At 44.3% G+C, this 23,308-nt stretch overlaps 15 protein-coding genes and 1 non-coding gene across 17 annotated transcripts; 11 read left to right on the top strand and 5 right to left on the bottom strand.

Moving 5' to 3' along the window:
- Window position 1: 1 nt before the first annotated feature.
- Window positions 2-1,508, bottom strand: LOC128253806 (probable N-acetyltransferase san). Its single transcript, XM_052982487.1, has 3 exons — window positions 1,276-1,508; window positions 822-1,145; window positions 2-381 (listed from the first exon to the last, which is right to left on the bottom strand). The coding sequence occupies exons 1-3, from the start codon at window positions 1,281-1,283 to the stop codon at window positions 159-161; spliced, it is 555 nt and encodes a 184-aa protein (XP_052838447.1). The 5' UTR covers window positions 1,284-1,508; the 3' UTR covers window positions 2-158.
- Window positions 1,509-1,891: 383 nt separating this feature from the next.
- Window positions 1,892-2,646, top strand: LOC128253801 (mediator of RNA polymerase II transcription subunit 29). Its single transcript, XM_052982481.1, has one exon. The coding sequence runs from the start codon at window positions 1,991-1,993 to the stop codon at window positions 2,561-2,563; it is 573 nt and encodes a 190-aa protein (XP_052838441.1). The 5' UTR covers window positions 1,892-1,990; the 3' UTR covers window positions 2,564-2,646.
- A 418-nt stretch (window positions 2,647-3,064) lies between these two features.
- On the top strand, window positions 3,065-4,538 carry LOC128253763 (death-associated protein 1). Its single transcript, XM_052982434.1, has 4 exons — window positions 3,065-3,161; window positions 3,227-3,290; window positions 4,040-4,128; window positions 4,193-4,538. Exons 2-4 carry the CDS (start codon window positions 3,245-3,247, stop codon window positions 4,346-4,348), a joined length of 291 nt encoding a protein of 96 aa, XP_052838394.1. The 5' UTR covers window positions 3,065-3,161; window positions 3,227-3,244; the 3' UTR covers window positions 4,349-4,538.
- A 248-nt stretch (window positions 4,539-4,786) lies between these two features.
- On the bottom strand, window positions 4,787-5,832 carry LOC128254094 (trypsin iota). Its single transcript, XM_052982910.1, has one exon. It carries the CDS (start codon window positions 5,792-5,794, stop codon window positions 5,027-5,029), a length of 768 nt encoding a protein of 255 aa, XP_052838870.1. The 5' UTR covers window positions 5,795-5,832; the 3' UTR covers window positions 4,787-5,026.
- Trnastop-uca (transfer RNA opal suppressor (anticodon UCA)) lies at window positions 4,867-4,953 on the top strand. The gene has a single exon. It is a non-coding gene; the product is annotated as a tRNA-Sec (tRNA).
- On the top strand, window positions 5,810-6,382 carry LOC128254095 (coiled-coil domain-containing protein 103). Of its 2 annotated transcripts, XM_052982912.1 has the most exons (3): window positions 5,810-5,940; window positions 6,005-6,189; window positions 6,243-6,382. In XM_052982912.1, the coding sequence occupies exons 2-3, from the start codon at window positions 6,044-6,046 to the stop codon at window positions 6,340-6,342; spliced, it is 246 nt and encodes an 81-aa protein (XP_052838872.1). In that variant the 5' UTR covers window positions 5,810-5,940; window positions 6,005-6,043; the 3' UTR covers window positions 6,343-6,382. The 2 variants fall into 2 exon arrangements, with proteins under 2 accessions (XP_052838872.1, XP_052838871.1); XM_052982911.1 differs by lacking the exon at window positions 5,810-5,940 and having other exon boundaries at window positions 5,954-6,189.
- On the bottom strand, window positions 6,375-7,209 carry LOC128254093 (trypsin delta-like). The gene has a single exon (XM_052982908.1). The coding sequence runs from the start codon at window positions 7,175-7,177 to the stop codon at window positions 6,416-6,418; it is 762 nt and encodes a 253-aa protein (XP_052838868.1). The 5' UTR covers window positions 7,178-7,209; the 3' UTR covers window positions 6,375-6,415.
- A 2,157-nt stretch (window positions 7,210-9,366) lies between these two features.
- On the top strand, window positions 9,367-10,193 carry LOC128253747 (trypsin delta-like). Its single transcript, XM_052982399.1, has one exon. It carries the CDS (start codon window positions 9,391-9,393, stop codon window positions 10,150-10,152), a length of 762 nt encoding a protein of 253 aa, XP_052838359.1. The 5' UTR covers window positions 9,367-9,390; the 3' UTR covers window positions 10,153-10,193.
- Window positions 10,194-11,179: 986 nt separating this feature from the next.
- On the bottom strand, window positions 11,180-11,999 carry LOC128254363 (trypsin alpha-like). Its single transcript, XM_052983430.1, has one exon. The coding sequence runs from the start codon at window positions 11,974-11,976 to the stop codon at window positions 11,215-11,217; it is 762 nt and encodes a 253-aa protein (XP_052839390.1). The 5' UTR covers window positions 11,977-11,999; the 3' UTR covers window positions 11,180-11,214.
- A 230-nt stretch (window positions 12,000-12,229) lies between these two features.
- LOC128254356 (trypsin epsilon) lies at window positions 12,230-13,074 on the top strand. Its single transcript, XM_052983422.1, has one exon. The coding sequence runs from the start codon at window positions 12,256-12,258 to the stop codon at window positions 13,024-13,026; it is 771 nt and encodes a 256-aa protein (XP_052839382.1). The 5' UTR covers window positions 12,230-12,255; the 3' UTR covers window positions 13,027-13,074.
- A 103-nt stretch (window positions 13,075-13,177) lies between these two features.
- Window positions 13,178-14,056, top strand: LOC128254362 (trypsin alpha). Its single transcript, XM_052983429.1, has one exon. It carries the CDS (start codon window positions 13,219-13,221, stop codon window positions 13,987-13,989), a length of 771 nt encoding a protein of 256 aa, XP_052839389.1. The 5' UTR covers window positions 13,178-13,218; the 3' UTR covers window positions 13,990-14,056.
- A 1,965-nt stretch (window positions 14,057-16,021) lies between these two features.
- LOC128254361 (trypsin theta) lies at window positions 16,022-16,853 on the top strand. Its single transcript, XM_052983428.1, is given in 3 exon segments — window positions 16,022-16,321; window positions 16,323-16,548; window positions 16,551-16,853. Coding segments are annotated over 3 exon segments (786 nt in total). The 3' UTR covers window positions 16,811-16,853.
- Window positions 16,854-17,620: 767 nt separating this feature from the next.
- On the top strand, window positions 17,621-18,518 carry LOC128254359 (trypsin eta). The gene has a single exon (XM_052983426.1). It carries the CDS (start codon window positions 17,659-17,661, stop codon window positions 18,457-18,459), a length of 801 nt encoding a protein of 266 aa, XP_052839386.1. The 5' UTR covers window positions 17,621-17,658; the 3' UTR covers window positions 18,460-18,518.
- A 974-nt stretch (window positions 18,519-19,492) lies between these two features.
- On the top strand, window positions 19,493-20,466 carry LOC128254357 (trypsin zeta). Its single transcript, XM_052983423.1, has one exon. The coding sequence runs from the start codon at window positions 19,552-19,554 to the stop codon at window positions 20,395-20,397; it is 846 nt and encodes a 281-aa protein (XP_052839383.1). The 5' UTR covers window positions 19,493-19,551; the 3' UTR covers window positions 20,398-20,466.
- A 521-nt stretch (window positions 20,467-20,987) lies between these two features.
- Window positions 20,988-21,950, top strand: LOC128254360 (trypsin eta). The gene has a single exon (XM_052983427.1). The coding sequence runs from the start codon at window positions 21,073-21,075 to the stop codon at window positions 21,862-21,864; it is 792 nt and encodes a 263-aa protein (XP_052839387.1). The 5' UTR covers window positions 20,988-21,072; the 3' UTR covers window positions 21,865-21,950.
- Window positions 21,951-22,207: 257 nt separating this feature from the next.
- LOC128254358 (trypsin delta) lies at window positions 22,208-23,077 on the bottom strand. Its single transcript, XM_052983425.1, has one exon. The coding sequence runs from the start codon at window positions 23,045-23,047 to the stop codon at window positions 22,226-22,228; it is 822 nt and encodes a 273-aa protein (XP_052839385.1). The 5' UTR covers window positions 23,048-23,077; the 3' UTR covers window positions 22,208-22,225.
- Window positions 23,078-23,308: the final 231 nt, after the last annotated feature.

The raw sequence follows: 23,308 nt of genomic DNA, 5'->3' as shown, positions 1-23,308 counted from the left end.
CTTGAATTTGGACTGGCCAGAGCCGTACAGAGCTATTTATTCCCGCGCAGGGGTTAATGAATATTGATTACACATAGATATGATCGGACTAATTGAATACATCGTTTTGGCCGCCGCTACATGTCTGCTTGTTGTTTTACACATTGAAACACATCCTCTTAAACAAAAGTGAACTGGCGTGCTTTACTGCGGGAATTTGAGTTGGCGGTGGTATTGTTGGCGGAGCTGTTAGAGTTGGGTGCAGTGCGTCGCAGCGCCTTCTGCAGGACATGGGCGTCCGCGGGCTCGATGCGCTTGTAGTACTGCTCCTTGGTGTCGACGATCTCGAAGCCGAACTTTTTGTAGAACTCGATGGCTCCGTCGTTGTTGATTTGCACATGCCTGAAATTGTTGTAAAAAGTTAGTACAAACGTAAGTGGTGCTTTTGGAATAAACAGAAATTGCATCAATACCAAATTAGGGCAAGGAAATTAGATAAAAAGTCACATTTGATTATTATAGTTAAAAAACTCTCTTATAGAATTAAACAATTGTTAGCGAAATAGTTGTCCAACTTTTGAATCGAAATATGTTGACTTCAAAAACATTTAGAGCTCAAAGAGCATTCTGAACAAAAATAAAGTAAAATAAAATTAATGATTTTAGTACAAGAGTGTGATTTAAAGAATGTACTGCACCAAACTTGTATAAATAACAGATAGGTAAAAATCAAGAAAAAGTCTCGTTTCTGCTGTAAATCTAAATAAAAACTTTAACCGTGGACCCTAAAGTTGTTCAACCTACTTCGGTACCAAACAATTCCAAATGAATAGTTTTCTTACAGAAAAATGCTGTCAAAGTTTCCATCCTTTTCGGCAAAGTTCATGATGTGCTCGAACATGACGGTGCCGATCCCTAGACGGCGGTACGGGGACAGGCATCCCAGGGTCATGATGTACAAACGCCGCTGGTTTTCGGTGGTGTCGATGCGACAGCAAACGGCGCCAACCACAATGTCATTGTAGTAGGCCAACTTGGCCAGTTCGCCGGCCTCGAGGACATCTACGTAGAACTTGTCATTGTAGGAGACCGGGAAGACCACGGTGTTGAGCTTCTTCAGCTGCTTGATGTTGTGCGGGGTCACATCGCCCAATTCGATGCTGTTCCTGCGGGGGGTTCAGGGTGGAGAAATGGGTTAACACAAATGTACGACCCAAGCGGCACTTTTAGGTTATGATTCTGGCACAAGTGCAGCGGACACAAGCTCCCAGTTGGACGCAGTTCATCTCCACTCACCTGGTCATAGTGGTCGTAGAGTAACTTAAGCTTTAGCAACGCGCTATGCGCCTCGAAATTCTAATAGAAAAATGTGTTTTAAGCGCCACAGCTGTTGTCCAGGTTGCTGCCCGCCAGTTATCGTTATCGATAGCTACCGCCCGCTGCAGTGGTGCTTATATAGCTATTTTATATACAAAGAGCTTAACGAATTTAGTTTAATAATCGGAGCTAGTGTCTACTCTTTTAAAATAGAGTCTATTTTGAAACTAAAATATGCTTCATCTATTTTCTTCCTGAAAGCTTTTAGAACGCTTACTTTAATTTGTAAACATATTATTTAAGGTTTAACAACGGATATATTCGAGCCTTACTGTACACTTAATATATAAAATTGTATACACATTTTACAAATTTTTGAATTTAAAAAAAAAGATAAGTATTTACTGTGAAGACAATATTTCAAATATTGGAAAAATATTTTTTTTTAAATAAGTTTATTAATGCTAAACATTTACATTAATTGTTAATCTTAAATTTTTAAATATATAAACGGGAATTTTTTTTTTTTATTAAGCTAGATTATTCTAGCTAAATGTTTTGTGACGGTTCATGCCATATCTGAGCCACCCCCAACGCAAAAATGAGTAATCTCATATCGCGTTCCACCATTGAAAAAAAAACAAACTGCTGTTGTTTAATTTCTCCGTGAAAATTCAACATTTTCGAGTGCAAAATGAACCCAAACATGAACATGATGCCCATGTCGGGTCCGCAAATGATGCAGGTGATGCAGTCGTCACCGTCAGGCCCACCAGGACCTGTGCCCGTGCAACACCAGCAGCAACAGCAGCCGCAACCGCTGCAGCAGCAGCAGCAGGCGGAAAAACTAGACAACATATCCAGGGTAAAGAGTTTGCTGGGACCCCTGAGGGAATCGATGTTCCTGACTATCAGATCAAGTGCCTTCACACTGCAGCAAAACAATCTGGCGGATAACTTGAAAAGGGACACGGGGGCCCATCATGTTCCTCGATTCGACAAGCACTTGGAAGATTTCTACGCCTGCTGCGACCAAATCGAGATCCATTTGAAGACGGCCATGCAGTGCCTGCAGCAGCAAAACTCCTCGAATCATTATCTCCCCGGTCCGGTGACCCCAATGCGCATGGAAACCTTTATGCCGGACAACGCTGGACCCATTCCGTATCCCACCTACTTGAACACCGTTCGAGTTCACGTCCAATCGGCGAAGGATATTCACGATACTCTTATTAGCGCCGCGCAAAACATTTCTCAGGCTGATTGATAGTTGTAGTCGATTAGGTCTTATTATTTACCAAGTCTAGGTTTAAGGTTAAAGTGTAATAATAAAGTAGTATTGATTTTTAAGCAATTGTAGTTGTTTGCTTTTATAAGCAGTAAAATGGTGGGACCATTTTGCCGATGCTTGAAATAAAAGTGCTAGGGTATGGAAAAAATTCTTTAAAACAATGAATATAATTAAAGCAATTTCATTGATACAACTCAAAGTTTAATAACATATTTTTAAAATTAAACTTAGCAAAACAAATGTTTCCACATATTATAAATAATTCCTCCGATACAAATTTTATTGGCTACAAATCGTTAATATGTAACCCTAAAACTTTTTTCATTCACATTTGAGCGTTTTATAAAAGTTTCAGAATTATTTTATTGTTTTAGTTAATATGTATATAGATTTTAATTTGACCACTAAATACTGTGTGCAGTGTGAACAACGAGCAGCAGCTGAGCTACTGCAACAGTGAGAATAGACCTACAAGTTTCGATAACAAGTTTCGATAGGCAACAGTCGGACGTGTCACAATTAGAACGCAAAAGCAAAACAGCAAAGCCGCGCATTTATTAACAACAAAAGAGAGGTAGGTCAACGAAGCCTTCTACACTGTAAGTGTAAATATTTAAATATAGTTTTCCCAACCCATAGCTTTATAACCCAGGAAAAATGGCTGATGAACAACCCAATCTTGTTGCTGGACACCCACCTGCATGTAAGTGCACTTGCATTGGTGTGTGTGTGTGTGCAGTCATGTTTTTGTTTTTCCACAAAAATTCCATAGGAAATCTACGAATTGCCCCGCTGGCAATTAATAATACTCCCAATCCTATCAATTGCCACAATATCTACTCCCTTATCAGTATCTTAACCTGTTTCGGCCAAAGCTGATAAGTAAACAAACAACTTGCACATACGCACACGAAGCCATTGCTTCCAAAATTATATTTTCTTACTTTGTGCTGACGTCAGATGCACAGCGACTTGTGAATATTTAAAAAAAACTTGTATACCCTTACATAGAGCTTTATTATTTGGGTGATATGTTTGTAACGCATAGAAGACATCTTCGACCCTTCGTATGTTGATTCTTGATCTAATTATTTTTCTATGCATTACACTCACTTTGTTTTAAATCTAGAATCATGAAAATTTAACAATTGTCCTTTATTAAAACATTATGTTTAAAAGATCCTATGGTTCCGACGACTTTTAACCATTTTAGGCAGAGTTTTATCGAAATCGGATTGTTATACTCTGTAGTTTCCATTAATTTATCTGTCATATAGACCAACTGTTTTTGCATTTTATTCATTATTAATCTTTTCAAACCAAATTTAAAATTTTGAGGGTCAAAAGACTATATACTTTTGTTTAAATGACCAGGGTATATAAACTTTGACTTGTTGAAGATCATTTTGTTTTTATAGTTAAAAAAAAATTATTTATTATTTTTGTTTTTAGTAAAGGCAGGTGGCATGAGGATTGTACAGCACAAGGCTCCAACTGCTGAGCGTGCGCCCAAGGATGCCGAGGACTGCACTGGACTTACGGTGAGTCCTGGTCAAAAATACTCTATTATAAATTCAAATAATACTCATTCCCCTTGGCCCCTAGCAACCTATTGCTGTGAACTCGGGATCGGTGAGCGGTGCCCCCGTCAAGGGTAACACGGACTTTACGCCCGCCTCCGCCCAAGTGGCCCACTCGCCCAAGCCCCCGGCCGCAGTGCAGCAGAAGCCCCAGAACCACATCCAGCAGCCACGCAAGTGATATGGATTCCGGCGGGCAACTTATAATCATAATTCTAACTATTTGATCTTTTGCTTAAATTCTCAATGGTATTGAAGTCGCCTATGAAAGCGATAGTTACTTTATATGCATTTGCTACTGCATTCCATAAATGAATTATGTTGATTCTCTGAGTAAATATTTTGTAATAAACTGTATCCTTTTTTATAGATATCAAAAGCTTTTTTGCTGGGTATGCAATGTTAATGTACTTATAAATTAGAGCTTTAATTACAGCATTTAATTTAAAATTTTTTTTTTACCATTTAGTTCACGTAAAAAAATATTAAGCTAGGTATCCATAAATAATGCAAACTAAATTAAAAAAACCAAACTTTTTTTAAACCGATGATATTGTATAATGCTTTTATTACTGCGTGAACTACCTATCTAAATTATATAACACTAACACTAAGATGCTCTACAAATTCTCCTAAAATTCCCAAGTGCTTTTTCTGCATCTGGAACTTATAAATGGGGAAACTTTAGTAGATATTAGTGCCCCACTGAGCTTTGGTGGTCCAAGGTGCGGACTTCAAATCCGTAGTCGATTAGCGTCGAAGTGGTTCGATTCCACCTGGGGGGCGAATAATGAAGTGGGTTTTGTTTTGTATTTTGTTTTGAAACATGGTTTTTATTTTTGCGACCCCAGCTCCCAGCTTATAAGGCATTGGCTGCTTTGACTATCCATGGGCGCAGCACAGCGACATCCACATACACACCGGGGTAGTTGACGTCCGCACACCGGTAACCCCAGGATACAATGCCCACCAGCTGGCTGTTGGCCACCAAGGGACCTCCAGAGTCGCCTGTACATGCATCCGCATGAGTGTTGGCAGCACAAATGGTCTCTTCGCCCACAAAATCCGCACCATAGCCATACTTAGGCGAGGCACACTCCCCACGATCGATGATCTGCAGCTGGGCCTTCTTTAGTGTGTCGGCATAGGCTCCATTATCCGTGTAGCCCCAACCGGTGACCGTGACCGTCGATCCACCCAAAGGACTCTTCTTGGCCAGATTTATGGCTCTGGTCGAGAGGCCAAAGGTGAGTGGAGTGGACAGACGCAGCACAGCAATGTCGAAGTGCAGGTAGCGGGAATCGAACTGCTCGTGGACTTTGTACGCCGCCACGGGCACCAATGTTCCGCCGTAATTGTGATTCTGTGCTCCCACACGGACCTTCATCAGGGTCACGGATTTCCCGTGCAGACAGTGTCCGGCCGTCATGACAATCTCCTTGCTGTAAATGACTCCGCCGCACTCGTGACGCGCACTGATCTGAATGGAGACCTGCCAGGGGGCATTACGGATGACCTGGTCACTACCACCCACTATCCGCTCATTGGCCTCCACCTTTGCTGCTGCTGCTGCTGCTACGAGGAGGAAAAATAGCAGTAGAGCTCTTACTATTCCGTATACAGTCATTCCGAAAGCCAAGTGCAAACTGCTCGTAGTTGTTCATGAAACACCTTCATGACGGATTTATGCGCAGGGCTGTAAAAGTTAATCGCCGGCTAATAGGAGCTTATCGCTGGTATTACTGGTATTACTGATACTCTCAAGTAGTTTTGGTCTGTTCCACAATTTACCCAGTTACCTAGGCAACCTTTGAAAAACAAACTTTTTTTCGAGTAGGGAAAATCCAAAAAATCATTCACAACCAACGATTCCATTATGGAGGACTGGAAGATAACGCCGGAGGAGCTTATCCGACTACGGGAAAGCTGTCTTCAGTGCATCCGCGATGGAGAACTCTACGAGCTGCGCAATGATGCCAAACTAAGGGCTGTTTATAGCACCCAAAACTACGAGGAATTCAAGTAAGTTCCTTAAGTCTCAGACCTGACATTAAATATTAGCCAAATGCTTTCAGGGATATAGTGGATGCGGCTCATCTGCGTCCAGTTACCAGAAGGGACAAGGCCAATGCCCAGACCAAGAACCGACTATGGAACTCGGCCGCCCGCGATTGATTCGATTCCCCAATAAAGAAGAAAGCAACGAGTTGAGTTATAAACAGCAAATTCGTTTTATTTCGCAAGGTTCTTAGGCGTTGTTGACCACCCAGGAGCGGAGGTCGGCCACGCTGGCGTAGACACCGGGGTAGTTGGAGTAGGCGCATCCGTATCCCCAGGAGACCACACCGACAAGGACTCCACCGGAGACCAGTGGGCCGCCGGAGTCACCCTGGCAGGCATCCTTGCCGCTGGCAGCAGCGCAGATCATGCTGCTCTTGATCTGGCTACCGTATCCGTAGGTGGAGGAAGCGCACTGCGACTGGCCGACGATGTTCACGTTGACGTACTGCAGCTGGGAGGGGATGGAGCTGGAGCCGTAGGACTGGGTGCCCCAGCCGGAGACGGAGGCAGCTGCGCCGTTGGCGGGGTTGGAGCTGGCCAGACCGATGGCCTTGATGGAGGAGCTGAAGGACAGGGAGCTGCTCAGCCTGACGATGGCGATGTCGTTGACCATGGTGTTGGCGTTGTAGCCCTCGTGGTTCTTGAAGGAGGCCACCTTGGCCACGCTGCCGCCGGAGCTCCACAGGCTGGATCCAGCACGGACTTGCAGAACAGAGGCGGACACGGACTGCAGGCAGTGGGCGGCGGTCACAATGATGTTGGCGGAGTAGACGGATCCGCCGCAGGAGTGGCTGCCACTGCGCTGCAGGGAGATCTGCCAGGGGAAGCTGGTGATGGTGGTGGTCGTTCCTCCGACGATGCGGCCATCCAGCTGGGGCAGGAGTCCCTCGGGGACGGTGCCTCCCAGGGCGCAGGCTACGGCAGACAACAAGATCACGAACTTCAGCATGGTGCGAATCCAATGAGTTGCCTTCCCAAATGGGCACCCCATTTATACGGGGTTCCAATCTTCCCCTTGCGCATTAATCAGAGTTTTCAATTATTTTTATCACTATCGTGTCAGGAAAACCCAAAATAACCCGTTGAAGTGACCGGCAGATAAGTCCTCCACTCCAAACTCTTTAAGCTTATATTTATTTATATTTTATTCGTGTAATATAAATTCGAGTTCGGGTTTCTATATTTCGGCTCTTTCACCATTTGGTAAATATTCCATTTTGTTTTAGTTCTTAAAGTGTGCCATCAAGTGTATCACATAGAAATCCATTTTATTTTTTTATGTCCGATAATTCGTTTCTCGAAATCACTCCAGATAAATTAATTTAAGGATGTGTTGTTTTTTTTTTTAATGGTGCAGAGGGGTTGGGATCACTAACCTCTCAAATAGAAAACGTGAGTAAGCCCATTTGGGGCCAAAGACTTTGGCAAGTCAATAACTTCAAGCTGATTCAAAACAGGGATGTGTATCAATATCTCCGATAAGAGGTATCACATCTGAGATTATTAATAAGTGAAAAATATTTGGGGTCATTCTTATTCAATTTGGCTTTGTACACTTTTAAAGTAAGGAGTTAAGCGCTAAAATACTAATCATTTCTCAGACTGATTAATAGCATATTTTATAAAATGCATTTAATATAGTTTCAATTAGAAAAAATATTATTTACTACCTAGATCTCATTTACTTCAAAAATGTTTTTAATTTTGGTACTATTCTTCTTTGTTTGTTTTGCTTTTAAAGTCAAATACAAACCATTTTAGTGCCACAAAATGTTACAAAACAAACTATTAATATATTTTTTTTTTTTTTAATTAGTTAACATTGTTATATTTAAATTTTAATAACATTTTTTTTTTTGTAAATGATTTTTTGTATGCTAATTATTAGCGAAACAGTAAGCAAATCAAAGTTTTTTACTCAAAAAAAGTGTTTGTTTTGATTTTTATACCCTTGCAGAGGGTATTATAATTTCAGTCAGAAGTTTGCAACTCAGTGAAGGAGACATCTCCGACCCTATAAAGAATATATATTCTTGATTAGCATCACTAGGCGAGTCGATCTAGCCATGTCCGTCCGTTTCTACGCAAACTAGTCTCTCAGTTTTAAAGCTATCTGCATGAAACTTTCCCAAAAGTTGTCTTTTTATTGCAGGTAGTATATAAGTCGGAACGAGGCGGATCGGACTACTATAGCATATAGCTCCCATAGGAACAATCGAAAAAATAAATAAAAAAAAATTATAACTTTGCTGTTTTTTAATTTTTTTTTTTTAGTTCTTCGACATATAGTAATGGTTAAAAATTTCAGAATTACGGTTTAAATTTCATCAAAATCGGACGACTATATCATATAGCTCCCATAGGAACAATCGGAAAAAAATACAAAAAAAATATAACTTTGCTGTTTTTAAATTTTTCTATTAGTTCTTCGACATATAGTAATGGTTTAATATTTCAGAATTACGGACGACTATATCATAAAGCTCCCATAGAAATAATAAAAATATATAAATAATAATTGAGCTGCAAATCATCATAGCTTCAATGTTCTTAGACATATACGCAAGTAATCATAATTTTAATGTTCTACAAAATATTTAATTCTTGCAATAGGTGCAAGGGTATAAGAACTTCGGCTTGCCGAAGTTTGCTTCCTTTCTTGTTTTAATTATAATTTTTTATTTTAATATCTGAAAATTTAATTTAAGTTTAAGCCAACAAAACAAATAGGACCCATTTTAGATCTAGTATTTTTACATTTTATCGAACTATTTTCGAATTGCAATCTTCAAATGCAATTTAATTTGCAAAGTATTTTATAAAATGATTTAATATTTAATTACAAATACAAAATATTCAATAGCCAGATATTTATTTTTATTCTTCCATTTTTTATCAGTGATAAGATGTTTTAGTTATCTAAATACAAACGCTTGATCGTACTTGCGGTTAAAATTTTGATTTGTTTTTTTTTTTTAAACAAAACTGCGAGACTTTGGAGTAGAGGACTAATCTGCCGATCACTTTAACGGATTAATTTTGGTTTTCCTGTCACGATAAAGATAAAAATAATTGAAAACTCTGATTAATGCGCAAGAAGAAGATTGGAACCCCGTATAAAAGGGGTGCCCATTTGGGAAGGCAACTCATTGGATTCGCACCATGCTGAAGTTCGTGATCTTGTTGTCTGCCGTAGCCTGCGCCCTGGGAGGCACCGTCCCCGAGGGACTCCTGCCCCAGCTGGATGGCCGCATCGTCGGAGGAACGACCACCACCATCACCAGCTTCCCCTGGCAGATCTCCCTGCAGCGCAGTGGCAGCCACTCCTGCGGCGGATCCGTCTACTCCGCCAACATCATTGTGACCGCCGCCCACTGCCTGCAGTCCGTGTCCGCCTCTGTTCTGCAAGTCCGTGCTGGATCCAGCCTGTGGAGCTCCGGCGGCAGCGTGGCCAAGGTGGCCTCCTTCAAGAACCACGAGGGCTACAACGCCAACACCATGGTCAACGACATCGCCATCGTCAGGCTGAGCAGCTCCCTGTCCTTCAGCTCCTCCATCAAGGCCATCGGTCTGGCCAGCTCCAACCCCGCCAACGGCGCCGCTGCCTCCGTCTCCGGCTGGGGCACCCAGTCCTACGGCTCCAGCTCCATCCCCTCCCAGCTGCAGTACGTCAACGTGAACATCGTCGGCCAGTCGCAGTGCGCTTCCTCCACCTACGGATACGGTAGCCAGATCAAGAGCAGCATGATCTGCGCTGCTGCCAGCGGCAAGGATGCCTGCCAGGGTGACTCCGGCGGCCCACTGGTCTCCGGTGGAGTCCTTGTCGGTGTGGTCTCCTGGGGATACGGATGCGCCTACTCCAACTACCCCGGTGTCTACGCCAGCGTGGCCGACCTCCGCTCCTGGGTGGTCAACAACGCCTAAGAACCTTGCGAAATAAAACGAATTTGCTGATTATAACTCAACTCGTTGCTTTCTTCTTTATGGTTTCGTTAGTTTTTTTACGGTTGCTTCAATTGGGGGTTTTTGGGGGTCTACATATGTTTAACGTTGAAGTAATGAATATGCGGAAAAAATTGCGGACTTTGTTAGTCAAGAAGGTCTTAAAGTACATGTTACATTCATTCTGACTAAATATTTTGTACGGATAAGCGAATTAGACAAGTCTTAAAGAAATATTTGTTTTTTATTGGGGACTAATCCAATTGGGTAGTTTTGCAACATAATATTCGGAGTATTAGCCTGTATCCCTTATTGAATAAATTACAATTTATTTTCCGGATGGTGCTTTAAGAGACGCGCTAAACTTTTAACACAACTAATGCCGTTTTTTAGACTTTTAGACAGATTTAAGTTGTTACCATTTGTAAAACAAGTATTTGTTTTGTTATGCTCATAGTGAAACCGCTATTTTAAATTGACATCATAAAGTAAGTTTTGTATTATATTTTAATATTTCAAAAAATGTGTTTTTCTTTTACTCTGCAACACAACACTATACACCTAGATTACCCTTCTAGTGAGCGGAATAACTACAATTATTTCTGGTATATACAAAATTATATAGCTGTTATAATTTTACGTCAAAATAAGTATATGTATAAGTATAAGCGTGCCTATAAGATTACGTATCAATATTAAGTTTTTAGAATGCTCGCGAAATCAATCTTCAATTTACTTATTTTTGTGTATTACTGACTTTAAAGTGATAATAGCTATTTTATTAAATAAATGTGAGAAGACAGAATAATGGTGAAAAAGGGTCTTTACTACCTTCTTCAAATCATTTAACCCAGTCGTTACCCTTGCAATCGGATAAACGCTTGGATAGGCAGCGTATAAATATATTGGTATTACCTATTTAAATGCTATGAGAAACCGCAATACTACCCTCAACAAAACATTGATCGCCTCCCCAAAACTAAAATTTTTGAAAGAACAAAGTCGATAATTTTCTGCTCGGTTTAGATTTTATTCGCAAAATGCTTAGGCGTTGTTGACCACCCAGGAGCGGAGGTCGGCCACGCTGGCGTAGACACCGGGGTAGTTGGAGTAGGCGCATCCGTATCCCCAGGAGACCACACCGACAAGGACTCCACCGGAGACCAGTGGGCCGCCGGAGTCACCCTGGCAGGCATCCTTGCCGCTGGCAGCAGCGCAGATCATGCTGCTCTTGATCTGGCTACCGTATCCGTAGGTGGAGGAAGCGCACTGCGACTGGCCGACGATGTTCACGTTGACGTACTGCAGCTGGGAGGGGATGGAGCTGGAGCCGTAGGACTGGGTGCCCCAGCCGGAGACGGAGGCAGATGCGCCGTTGGCGGGGTTGGAGCTGGCCAGACCGATGGCCTTGATGGAGGAGCTGAAGGACAGGGAGCTGCTCAGCCTGACGATGGCGATGTCGTTGACCATGGTGTTGGCGTTGTAGCCCTCGTGGTTCTTGAAGGAGGCCACCTTGGCCACGCTGCCGCCGGAGCTCCAGTAGCTGGATCCGGCACGGACTTGCAGCACAGAGGCGGACACGGACTGCAGGCAGTGGGCGGCGGTCACAATGATGTTGGCGGAGTAGACGGATCCGCCGCAGGAGTGGCTGCCACTGCGCTGCAGGGAGATCTGCCAGGGGAAGCTGGTGATGGTGGTGGTCGTTCCTCCGACGATGCGGCCATCCAGCTGGGGCAGGAGTCCCTCGGGGATGGTGCCTCCCAGGGCGCAGGCCACGGCGGACAACAAGATCACGAACTTCAGCATGGTGCGAAATGAATACTCTTGGAGCCGGACGGCGTGCTTTTATAGGCGGGTCGCTATCTCGGAGGCGGTTTAATCAATGGCGAAGTGAGATCCATCGTGGCACAGGTGGATAGTGGCGTGGAGTGGCCCTTGCCTGATAAGCTGATTAGTTCCCGGAATTACTGAAGGAGTGACGCTACAGCCATGCTGAGGCTATCGCTGTCAAGAAAGTCTAGATATGCGCTTCGGATCATGTATATAAGGCGACTTCATCTGCGGATCAGCATACAAGCGATTAAGATGTTGAAATCCGCGGTACTTCTTTCCATTCTGGCCTGCGCCTTGGCGGGCACTATTCCCGAGGGACTGCTGCCCCAGTTGGATGGTCGCATCGTCGGTGGCTATGAGACCAGCATCGAGGCCCATCCCTACCAGGTGTCCCTGCAGCGCGGGGGATCCCACTTCTGCGGCGGCTCCATCTACTCGCACGACATTGTGATCACCGCCGCCCACTGTCTGCAGTCGATCGAGGCCAAGGATTTGAAGATCCGCGTGGGCAGCACCTACTGGCGCTCCGGCGGCAGTGTCCACTCCGTTCGCGCCTTCCGCAACCACGAGGGCTACAACGCCCGCACCATGGTCAACGACATCGCCATCATCCGCATCGCTTCGGACCTGAGCTTCCGCTCGAGCATCCGCGAGATCCGCATCGCCGACTCGAATCCGCGCGAGGGCGCCACCGCCGTGGTCTCCGGATGGGGCACCACCGAGTCCGGCGGCAGCACCATTCCCGACCACCTCCTGGCCGTCGACCTGAAGATCGTCGACGTGTCGCGCTGCCGCTCCAGCGAGTTCAGCTACGGCAGCAAGATCAAGGACACCATGATCTGCGCCTACGCCGAGCACAAGGACGCCTGCCAGGGTGACTCCGGTGGCCCACTGGTCTCCGGCGATCGCCTGGTCGGCGTGGTCTCCTGGGGCTACGGATGCGGCGATGTGAGGTACCCCGGTGTCTACGCCGACGTTGCCCACTTCCACGAGTGGATCGAGAGGACCGCCGAGGAGGTGTAAGCCCCACAAGCAAACACTTGAAATAAAAGCAATCCATAAGCAATTGAATTCAGTTTGGTGTCTATCTCTTTGTTTTGGCCCAATTGCGTCGCACGTGTAAGCCCTTACACTTGGGCACTTGGGCAGATAAGACGAGTGTATAAAAGGTTTGGATGGCGGCATGTAAGTAAGCACTAGCTAGCACCGCTCAACATGCTGAAGATCGTGATCCTGTTGTCCGCCGTGGTCTGCGCCCTGGGAGGCACCGTTCCCGAGGGACTCCTGCCCCAGCTGGATGGCCGCATAGTCGGCGGTTCGGCCACCACCATCGGCAGTTTCCCCTGGCAGATCTCCCTGCAGCGCAGTGGCAGCCACTCCTGCGGCGGATCTGTCTACTCCGCCAACATCATTGTGACCGCCGCCCACTGCCTGCAGTCCGTGTCCGCCTCTGTGCTGCAAGTCCGTGCCGGATCCAGCTACTGGAGCTCCGGCGGCAGCGTGGCCAAGGTGGCCTCCTTCAAGAACCACGAGGGCTACAACGCCAACACCATGATCAACGACATCGCCGTGATCCGGCTGAGCTCCTCCCTGCCCCTCAGCTCCTCCATCAAGGCCATCGGTCTGGCCACCTACAACCCGGCCAACGGAGCCAGCGCCGCCGTCTCCGGCTGGGGCACCCAGTCCTCCGGCGCCAGCTCCATCCCCTCCCAGCTGCAGTACGTGAACGTGAACATCGTCAGCCAGTCGCGGTGCGCTTCCTCCACCTACGGCTACGGTAGCCAGATCAAGAACACCATGATCTGCGCTGCTGCCAGCGGCAAGGATGCCTGCCAGGGTGACTCCGGCGGCCCACTGGTCTCCGGTGGAGTCCTTGTCGGTGTGGTCTCCTGGGGATACGGCTGCGCTTACGCCAACTACCCCGGTGTCTACGCCGATGTGGCTGTTCTCCGCTCCTGGGTGATCAGCACTGCCAACAAAATCTAAGCAGTTAACCCGTTGGTTGGATGTATATCAAATTGCTTCAATAAAACTTATTAATACAGGCACTTTATTTTGACGGTTATTTATTTTTGTGAACTAAGTAACTAAGATATGCAATTTTACATGTTCGCTATAAAAATCTCTTAAGCCTTGCTTCAATTTAAAAGAGCAACTGTGTCCCAAGAAATTGCTTGAGTACCAACCGAACTCGATACTTATGATTGTAAAAGGTATTGTATTGTTAACTCTAAACATGTTTACATTTACCTTTCAAAAGTAAAGGGTATGTATTTGGTTTAACTTGAATATTTGGAAATCTATTACGGTATAATTTCACCAACTTTCTTTCAAATTTGTGATTGCAAAAACACAAGCCAAGGAGAAGTAAAATGGGCTGCAAAAAATGTTATATAATTTCACGTAAATCGTATTACACCCACCGCCTTATTGAACAGATAATAGAAAAGTAGTTACTTAACCTGCTCACGTCACAGGTGTTATCATTTTTAGGGTTCAGGGGAATTCACATAAGATAACTCGACGTGCTTTCCGCGATTTCCACCGATTTCAATGGTCTCAAGTGGCTTAGGGAAAATATTTGGCCAGGACCGATGTATCTAATCATAGAAGCTTAGAGTGCATCGCGTGGCCACAGATCCACTTCATCTTTCATTGACAAGTTGAGTGATGGTCTGGATTGGCGAGGCAAGATTAATTAGCCACACAACGAAGCAATTGATAAGATTGCACAGATTTGGTCACGGGAAGTCGAACGTTTTTTTTTTTGGACCATGACTGGTGAAATACTAGGTTGTATGAATTAATCGTACTAAAAAGGAACGATTGTAAGGAGTTGTTATTTTCATAATATTTTTCAATCAAACGCAAAAACAAAGCAAATAGTCAAATCGAAAACTTTCTAGCTGATAATGTTGCTTATGAAAGAATTTCGTTATCAATTTAATTTGAAGCACCTTAAACTGATTGAAATTTGCGGTTGATTTTCGCCATTGCGGTGTCAAAATATAGCCACCCCTTATTTTGCGGTGTATTTCCAGTATTTTGGGTAATGGAGCCATTAAAAGTTGCCCATGAATGATATAACCTAGATTTTGGGAATAGCGTATCGTTACTCCAGTTAAAATAATATATATTCCTTTGAAATTTACAGTAAACCTCAATAAACTAAGGGTGAGTCTTGCGTAACATTCACTCAACCACTTTAACATTGCAAACCTTAAAAAAGACATATAACAAAGAGGTGAAGGTGTATGTGTAGGATCCACTACCGACCTTGTTAAGTATAATAGTCTTGATCAGCACTTTTCAGACATATCTTTATAGTAAAAACACAAATTGGTGTCATCACTTGGCCCATAACTGCGAAAATAATAAAGGTGTGCGCAGTTCAAAGCTCACCTATTGACTTTATGTGATCGTTTAAGTGCCGACTCCCGAGTTTCGACTGGTGCTCCAGATTTCGTGGGCTTTCTTTGACAAGCAGTAAGAGTCGATTGATAAGGAACTTGCCGCCTGGGTATGCTAATTCATTGGCTCATAAGATCAACCGATACTGTCAGTTGTCCACTGGAGGGTCACCTTCCGCCCAATCAATCATAACACTGATAAAAACATTGAACAGTAAACATAATTTTGGTTGGCTACTAATTCCGGAATGTTTTATTTTATATTTAAAATAATTATGAAATCACATTATTAAATACCATGCATATTGAATTTCACAAACTAAAAGTAAAAATTTGAAATAAAGGGAAAAATAAATAAATAAATAAATAATTTTTTTTTAAGTTTTTCTTGCGGTGAAAATGTAAATTTTATATTTTAATTAAAATAAATGTAGGTAATGCTTCCATACTTAAAGTGACCTTCAAAACTTAAATCTGCAATTGATGAAAATCAAAATCAAACATTAAGTATGAAATATTTTACTAATTTTGTACCAGTGTAGACTCGGATCTGGTGGAAGGTTATAAATGTTGGTCGTAGTTTTCTGATGGTTCAGTGTTTTTCCAGAATGCAGGGATTAGTGGTTCTTTTGGTTAGCTTGGCTGTGGGTTTCGCCCATGCGGGCACAATTGGCATTTCCAATGCCGATCCCTTCCAGCGTGAGGGTCGCATTGTGGGCGGTCAAGACACCACGATTCGAGCTCATCCCTACCAAGTTTCCCTGCAGACGAAGAGTGGATCGCACTTCTGCGGTGGCAGTTTGCTCAACGGTGACACTATAGTCACGGCTGCCCATTGCCTTGTGGGCAGGAAGGCGGCCAAAGTGTTTGTTCGCTTGGGTTCCACGTTCTACAACGAGGGCGGCATTAGTGGTAGCCGTCCGGGATCTAGCCTACAATGCGGATTACAACTCCGAGACCATGGAGTACGACGTGGGAATACTGAAGTTGGCCGAGAAGGTCGAGGAAACCGAGGATATTCGTTATGTGGCTCTGGCCGAGAAGACTCCGCCCACTGGAACCACCGCTGTGGTCACCGGTTGGGGTGCCAAGTGCTATTTCTGGTGCATGACCCTGCCCAAGACGCTCCAGGAGGTGAAGTCGATATTGTGGACTGGGAGACGTGCAAATCGGAGGAATACAAATATGGAGAGATCATCTACGAGTCCATGGTGTGTGCCTATGAGAAGAAGAAGGACGCCTGCCAGGGTGACTCCGGTGGTCCTCTTGTGGTCGCTGGCACCCTGGTGGGTATCGTGTCCTGGGGATATGCCTGCGCCTCGGAAGGACTTCCCGGTGTCTACTCAGATGTGGCCTTTTTGCGAGATTGGATCCTGGAAACGAGCAAAGCTTTGTAGATTTTTGTAATAAATTTAATGAACGAGCATTAGGTTGGCAAAAGTATAAAAAACCATTTTAATTTAATAGATTTATCTGTGCCGTAAACTAAAGAATTTTATTTTAATCTTAATGCTAATGATACGATACGTAATGTCAGTCTGATTATTTTTCTAATTAGAGGCAAAAGTATGTATAAGTGATAACACATGAATCCAATTTACAGCCCTTAATTTGTTCTACATGTTGCCTTTTGCATATTAATATTCATAAGCATACTTTCAGGGTTTAGTCAGAAATCGATAACACAAAAGCGATTTATGGTTTAAAAACCAATAGTTTTTTAACAAAGCTTAACTTGCTCAAAGAATTTATACATATTTTTAGGGGCTTCACATAATTACAAATTTCTTTACACTTATTAAATCAAAAGTTGTCCACTGATCCATATTGCGTATACGCACAGTTGTCTGTCTTATACTTATAAAATGGTTAACTTAATTTCTTAGCTGTGCCATTTCACGTTTATAGTTACTGCCTTAATAAAAGAGTTATAATAAAATATATTTTTTATTTAAAGCTTTTTATTATTAATTTTTTTTTAGTGGCAAGCAAATATTTCTTTAATCTGATAACACTCGAATAAGGTTAATTGATTGGTTATCACAGCTGGACAATGTCGTTATGCTTAGTCAGCCGTGGATTTTTGAAGCTTATGAAGGAACCAATTCAGGAGAACTGTCAGCGCTCATCTTATCGGTTTTAGAGTAAAAACAATTTATTGACCAATTCGAGATATGACGAAAGCTTCTCGTCGGTTTTTTGAACAAGCAAAAAGATTCAATTTAGTCACTCATTGAACAACGAAATGAACAAAGTTCTGTTACGGATATTTGCGGTTCTGCTTCTGCTGGGATTGCTGGGATTTCTGGCAGTGGAGGCCCAGCCAGATGGTCGAATTGTGGGTGGTGCAGATACCTCCAGTTACTATACCAAATATGTGGTTCAGCTGCGCAGACGCAGTTCCGCGAGCAGTGCCTATGCCCAAACCTGTGGCGGTTGCATCCTGGATGAGGTGACCATAGCCACTGCAGCCCATTGTGTCTACAATCGCGAGGCGGAGAACTTCCTGGTGGTGGCCGGAGACGATAGCCGCGGAGGAATGAAGGGCGTGGTGGTGCGAGTGGCGAAATTGATCCCACACGAGCTGTACAATGCCTCGATTACGGATAACGACATTGCCCTAGTGAGGGTGGATCCCCCGCTTCCCTTGGCCAGTCACGCGAGCACAATGCAGGCCATTGGTATCGCCACGGAGCAGCCGGCTGTGGGTGTCCAGGCCACCGTCAGTGGCTGGGGCTACACCAAGGAGGACGGGCTGTCCTCCAATCAGCTGCAGCAGGTCAAGGTGCCAGTTGTGGACACCGCAAAGTGCCAGGAGTCGTACTACTGGCGACCCATCAGCGAGGGCATGCTCTGCGCCGGCTTGCAGAATGGTGGAAAGGATGCCTGCCAGGGAGATTCCGGTGGACCTCTGGTTGTCAACAACAAACTGGTTGGCATCGTTTCCTGGGGCGAAGGATGCGCGAGGCCCAACTATCCCGGAGTCTATGCCAATGTGGTTCACTTTAGGGACTGGATAGCCAAGCAGCAAGCAGCCTATGTGTGATTCACCATAAAAATAATGTTATTATATTAAATAAATAAAAGTGTAAATATAATACTGTACTTCGCACTTCTTTATTATTGCTCAGATAACTCAACTGCAGTTGTCGAATCATATAAAAGTCTGGTAGTAAAATCGTTTATGGGTATCAAAGGCTGTTGAGTCCATACTTCAATTTGCTTTTGGATCATGGCAAGTCTTTAAAGTCTTTGCAGTTATAAAATGTATTTTTTTGTATTAAAATATTTGTTTTTATCCCTTTTTTAAACCCTTGCAGAGGGTATTACTATATATATTCTTGATCAGCATTGCCAGGCAGGTTGATCTACACATGTTCGTCTGTTTTTTCCACCCCCCCGGCTACACTGCTAAAAAAACATAGTATATCCAAATAAGTTGTTATTAATTTAATTAAATTTAAACAAATTTTTAATATATTTTTTTTATGAAATTTAATTAAATTATGAACTATAAAGTATTGAACTCGATAGTCAGATATTTATTTCTATTCCGTTTTTTTTAACAGTATAACTTTAAAAAAAACTTGGATTGGGGCATGATCAGGAGGTACAGAGTTTTTGGTTGGAAAACCAGTCGAAATGTGCCGTATTATTACCGAATAAGCGTTTCGGTATTAAAGCTTGAAAAATTATACTAAAATTTTTCAAAAATAAGTTTTTAATTATAGCAAAAATCGAAAAATGCATTCAAAAATGATAAAGTTTTTTTGTTTTTATAGTCGTTATTTTGTTAGATTAAGTAATCTTAAGCGAGATTTCATCTGATTCTGTTAATAATATATTCTTAGCCTTGGTAATTGGGTATTACATAATATGTGGACAACCCTAAGTAAACAAAAATGATTGAAAGCTTCAAAAGCCCCAATACCAATCATAATCACATTGTCCAATGGTATAGTATAGTAGTATAGTAGCCATAAAGCGTAATCGCTTGTAGTTACGAATGACCGTGCATATCCAGAATAAAATTTATGGTCAATATAGTCGGGTAGACCGTCAGATAAGCCATATGCCGTGCAGTTGCTGGCCAAGTGGTTTGGGCCCTTAGTTCTCGATTCTGCGTGGCTTTGCAAAGATGTCGCGCTCTTGGTTGGTTTGCCTTTTGGCCATTATGGCTTGCCTGTTGGCCTCGACGCACGGTCTTCCCCTCCAGGAGAATCCCCTCCAGGAGGACGAGAAGAGCGGTGGTCGCATAGTGGGTGGCTATGCCACGGACATTGCCCAGGTGCCCTACCAGATTTCGCTGCGTTACAAGGGCATCACCACGCCGCAGAATGCCTACCGCCATCGTTGCGGTGGTTCCATCATTGCCGAGGACAAAATCCTAACAGCGGCGCACTGCATCATTGGCACGGTGCCCAGTCAGTATAAGGTTGTGGCTGGTACAAACTATCAAACCGGTTCGGATGGCGTCATCACCAATGTCAAGGAAATCATAATGCACGAGGAGTACTTCTCGGAGTTCGCCTACAACAACGATATTGCCATTCTTGTGGTGGATCCGCCATTGCCCCTTAACAACTTCACCATCCAGACCATTAAGATGGCCACGGAACAACCACTCGAAGGAGCTGTGAGCAAGATTAGCGGCTGGGGAACCACTTCACCAGGTGGAACATCCTCAAACCAACTGCTCGCCGTCGATGTGCCCATTGTGAGCAATGATGTGTGTGACAAGGATTACGAGAACTTCGGCGATGAGACCTACCGCATCACTGCGTCCATGTTGTGTGCCGGCAAACGGGGAGTGGGTGGTGCGGACGCCTGCCAGGGTGACTCCGGAGGACCCCTGGTGGTGCGCGATGTGCTCCAAGGCGTCGTCTCCTGGGGCAACAGTTGTGCCCTGGCCACTCATCCCGGCGTCTATGCCAATGTGGCCTACCTAAGGTCCTGGATCGATGCCAAGCTAGCACAGCTCTAGAGAAACATTACTGTTTTGTAAATAAATTCGCTGATTAGCCCACGTGCTTTGGCGGTTTTCCAAATCTAACCGTTTCTTATTAATCTTTTCCAATGGTAATCTGCTTGGACACTGATTAGATCAACCTTGGACAGCTGGATTAAGATTAAGTGACTTCCAATAAATCGAAGCCAATGTAAAGTGATAACAATAAAAGCCCCAAAAGTATGCAATGGCTTTTAAGCGCAATAACAGTTAGCTGAATGATATTAGAGTGGACCAAAGTTCAAGCGTAATCTGATAGTTTGGGAATTCTTCACTCTCAAAGCTAAATACGGTGCTATATATAAATGGCGCTCTGATAATAATCTAAATTGTAGTTCATACCAAAAGGAAAATCTGATTCATTGAGCAACTCTTAAGAACTTTATTCTTTTTTTAAAGCAAGTTAAAAAGAGTTAAAAAAAGAGTTTAAATTTACTTAAAGATTAATTTAAAACAGTCCATCAACAAAGAGGCAATCGCCTCTGGAATGACATTATCTTGGCCGTACCCTGGGTTCGCATTGCTATCGGGAGTTATCTCGAGCACCGCCCATTAAGTTAATCGATGTGGCCATTGAATGCCGTTTGGTAAGGTTAAAATTTGCAAAACATATTCAGTTCGATAGGAGCCTCACGCCCGTGCAAATCGATCATGTGCATCCCTTTACTGTTGTTGGCCATTGGATTCTCCGCCGTTTTATCCATCGCAGGCCAACCGGAGGGCAGGATAATTAATGGCACCACGGTGGACATAGCCCGGCATCCGTACCTCGTGTCCCTTCGCTATCGCCGGGATGAGGAGTCCAGCTACAAGCACGAGTGTGCCGGAGTGATCATCTCGGAGCAGGCACTGCTCACCAGTGCCCAGTGTCTTCATGGTCTACCGGAGGGTACTAAACTCATGGCTGTGGCTGGTGCAAATACCCGCAATGGCACCGATGGCTTCATTTACCCCGTCTCCAATTGGACCCATCATCCGAGCTACGATCCCCTCGTCGTTGACTATGACATTGGGGTTTTGTTCCTGGACACTCCCCTGAACCTCACCCACTTTGGCATCAGCTCGATTGGCATCCGTCCGGAGCGACCGGCAGTGGGTCGACTGGCCACCGTAGCCGGATGGGGATATCGCGAGGAATGGGGACCCTCCAGTTACAACTTGGAGCAGACCGAAGTGCCAGTGGTGAGCTCGGAGCAGTGCACCCAGATCTACGGCACGGGTGAGGTCACCGATCGCATGATCTGTGCCGGATTCGTGGCCCAAGGAGGCAGCGATGCCTGTCAAGGCGACACCGGTGGCCCCCTGGTCATCGACAATCAGCTGGTGGGTCTGGTGTCCTGGGGACGAGGCTGTGCCCGGCCCAACTACCCCACCGTCTACTGCTACGTGGCCAGTTTAGTGGATTGGATCGAAGAAACAATTGCCGCTGCCGGAGCGCAATAAACATTTATCATTTCTAATCTTCAAGTGGCCAACGCTCGGATAGAGCTACCTAATTCAATAATAAAACCGTAATCAAACAAACCATAGACTACTATATGTTATCGACTGAAACATGCCGCACATTGGTAATCTACTTATGTAATTTTGGAGGTCATAGGAAAGCTAGCTATAGCATTATGTTTAGATATATTCAGGATTTAAGTTTATAGTATGCTAGTTTTGACTACATCAGAATTGGCAACAATAATAAAACCATAATCAAACAGACCATATACAACATTGTTATCTACTTTAGCATGCCGCACATGGGTAATCTTCTTATGTAATTCTGTCATAAGATAGGTATATTTAAGACCTTTATTTACAGAAAGTCAATTTTGCCAATATCAGACTGGGCATCGATGATCTCCAGTAGCCAGTCGCGAACATCCGGAACGGAGCAATAGACTCCGGGATACTTCTCGCGGGCACAGCCTGTTCCCCAGGAGACAATGCCCAGGAGTTCGTTGTTGAGGATCAGTGGTCCACCGGAATCGCCCTGGCAGGCATCCTTTCCGCCGCCGGTGACCCCAGCGCAGAGCATTCTACTGGTCAGCATGATGGAATAGGCGCTCTTGCACTGGGTGTTCTCCACCACATTCACGCTGACCTCCTGGAGGACATCGGAGATGGTGCCTCCCTCGCTGGTGGTGCCCCATCCAGTCACCGTTACGGGAGTATCGTGTTCCGGACGCTCCTTGGCCAACTGAATGGGTTGCACCGCCTTATTGAACTCAAAATCGCCATCCAGAATCAAAATGGCCGCATCGTAATCGTTGTTCAGTGTGCGATACTTCGGGTGAATGATGAACTTACGGACCGCCAACTCCTGTTGCGGTCCCGTGGGATACCAGATGTTCGAGGAACCAGCCACAATTGTTAGATTTTCCGGTCCGGTCAACGTGCTCAAACAATGAGCAGCACTGATGACTATGTTTGACTTGTAAACGGAGCCTCCACATCGGTGATTTCCTCTATATCTCATAGAGATTTGATGCGGATAGTGGGTGATGTTCGTATTCTCTCCACCGACAATGCGTCCATCGAGCTTGGGAACCTCAACCTCCTCGTTCCGGTAAAGAGGATCCGCCAGGGAGCTGGCCACTCCCAGAAGCACCAGAAACGCGACCAAAATCCGTGACATTTTCGAACAACTGACCGCAAAAGCAGCGCAATCACTGGATTTATGGAGTAACCTTATCAAACTTAGCCATAGATTGCGGTTGGATTGACCATTACTCGGTAATCTGACGAATCTAACGATACGCTTTGTAATCAAGAAACAGACATGGACAACGAGCTAGTCATAAATCTTGGCTAAAATTCATTCTAGGCTTTTCCCTAAAAACATGACCTTGCAAGTTAATTTTATTAATTCAATAAACCTACCAGGGGTATCCCGTTC

This window comes from Drosophila gunungcola, assembly GCF_025200985.1.
Source record: "Drosophila gunungcola strain Sukarami chromosome 2R unlocalized genomic scaffold, Dgunungcola_SK_2 000004F, whole genome shotgun sequence".
NCBI classification, from domain to species: domain Eukaryota; kingdom Metazoa; phylum Arthropoda; class Insecta; order Diptera; family Drosophilidae; genus Drosophila; species Drosophila gunungcola.
Note: the sequence above shows the minus strand (reverse complement) of the source record. Positions and strands in the feature narration are given on the sequence as shown.

Excerpts from the sequence above, each read along its gene's own strand:
- LOC128253806 (XM_052982487.1), bottom strand. Across the intron at positions 382-821 it reads AACTTTGACAGCATTTTTCT|GCATGTGCAAATCAACAACG; the intron begins GTAAGAAAACTA and ends CAACAATTTCAG.
- LOC128253801 (XM_052982481.1), top strand. The coding sequence starts at position 1,991 with ATGAACCCAAACATGAACATGATGCCCATGTCGGGTCCGCAAATGATG.
- LOC128253763 (XM_052982434.1), top strand. The coding sequence starts at position 3,245 with ATGGCTGATGAACAACCCAATCTTGTTGCTGGACACCCACCTGCAT. Across the intron at positions 3,291-4,039 it reads TGCTGGACACCCACCTGCAT|TAAAGGCAGGTGGCATGAGG; the intron begins GTAAGTGCACTT and ends TTTTGTTTTTAG. Across the intron at positions 4,129-4,192 it reads AGGACTGCACTGGACTTACG|CAACCTATTGCTGTGAACTC; the intron begins GTGAGTCCTGGT and ends CTTGGCCCCTAG.
- LOC128254094 (XM_052982910.1), bottom strand. The coding sequence starts at position 5,794 with ATGACTGTATACGGAATAGTAAGAGCTCTACTGCTATTTTTCCTCCTC.
- LOC128254095 (XM_052982912.1), top strand. The coding sequence starts at position 6,044 with ATGGAGGACTGGAAGATAACGCCGGAGGAGCTTATCCGACTACGGGAA. Across the intron at positions 6,190-6,242 it reads CAAAACTACGAGGAATTCAA|GGATATAGTGGATGCGGCTC; the intron begins GTAAGTTCCTTA and ends AAATGCTTTCAG.
- LOC128254093 (XM_052982908.1), bottom strand. The coding sequence starts at position 7,177 with ATGCTGAAGTTCGTGATCTTGTTGTCTGCCGTAGCCTGCGCCCTGGGA.
- LOC128253747 (XM_052982399.1), top strand. The coding sequence starts at position 9,391 with ATGCTGAAGTTCGTGATCTTGTTGTCTGCCGTAGCCTGCGCCCTGGGA.
- LOC128254363 (XM_052983430.1), bottom strand. The coding sequence starts at position 11,976 with ATGCTGAAGTTCGTGATCTTGTTGTCCGCCGTGGCCTGCGCCCTGGGA.
- LOC128254356 (XM_052983422.1), top strand. The coding sequence starts at position 12,256 with ATGTTGAAATCCGCGGTACTTCTTTCCATTCTGGCCTGCGCCTTGGCG.
- LOC128254362 (XM_052983429.1), top strand. The coding sequence starts at position 13,219 with ATGCTGAAGATCGTGATCCTGTTGTCCGCCGTGGTCTGCGCCCTGGGA.
- LOC128254359 (XM_052983426.1), top strand. The coding sequence starts at position 17,659 with ATGAACAAAGTTCTGTTACGGATATTTGCGGTTCTGCTTCTGCTGGGA.
- LOC128254357 (XM_052983423.1), top strand. The coding sequence starts at position 19,552 with ATGTCGCGCTCTTGGTTGGTTTGCCTTTTGGCCATTATGGCTTGCCTG.
- LOC128254360 (XM_052983427.1), top strand. The coding sequence starts at position 21,073 with ATGTGCATCCCTTTACTGTTGTTGGCCATTGGATTCTCCGCCGTTTTA.
- LOC128254358 (XM_052983425.1), bottom strand. The coding sequence starts at position 23,047 with ATGTCACGGATTTTGGTCGCGTTTCTGGTGCTTCTGGGAGTGGCCAGC.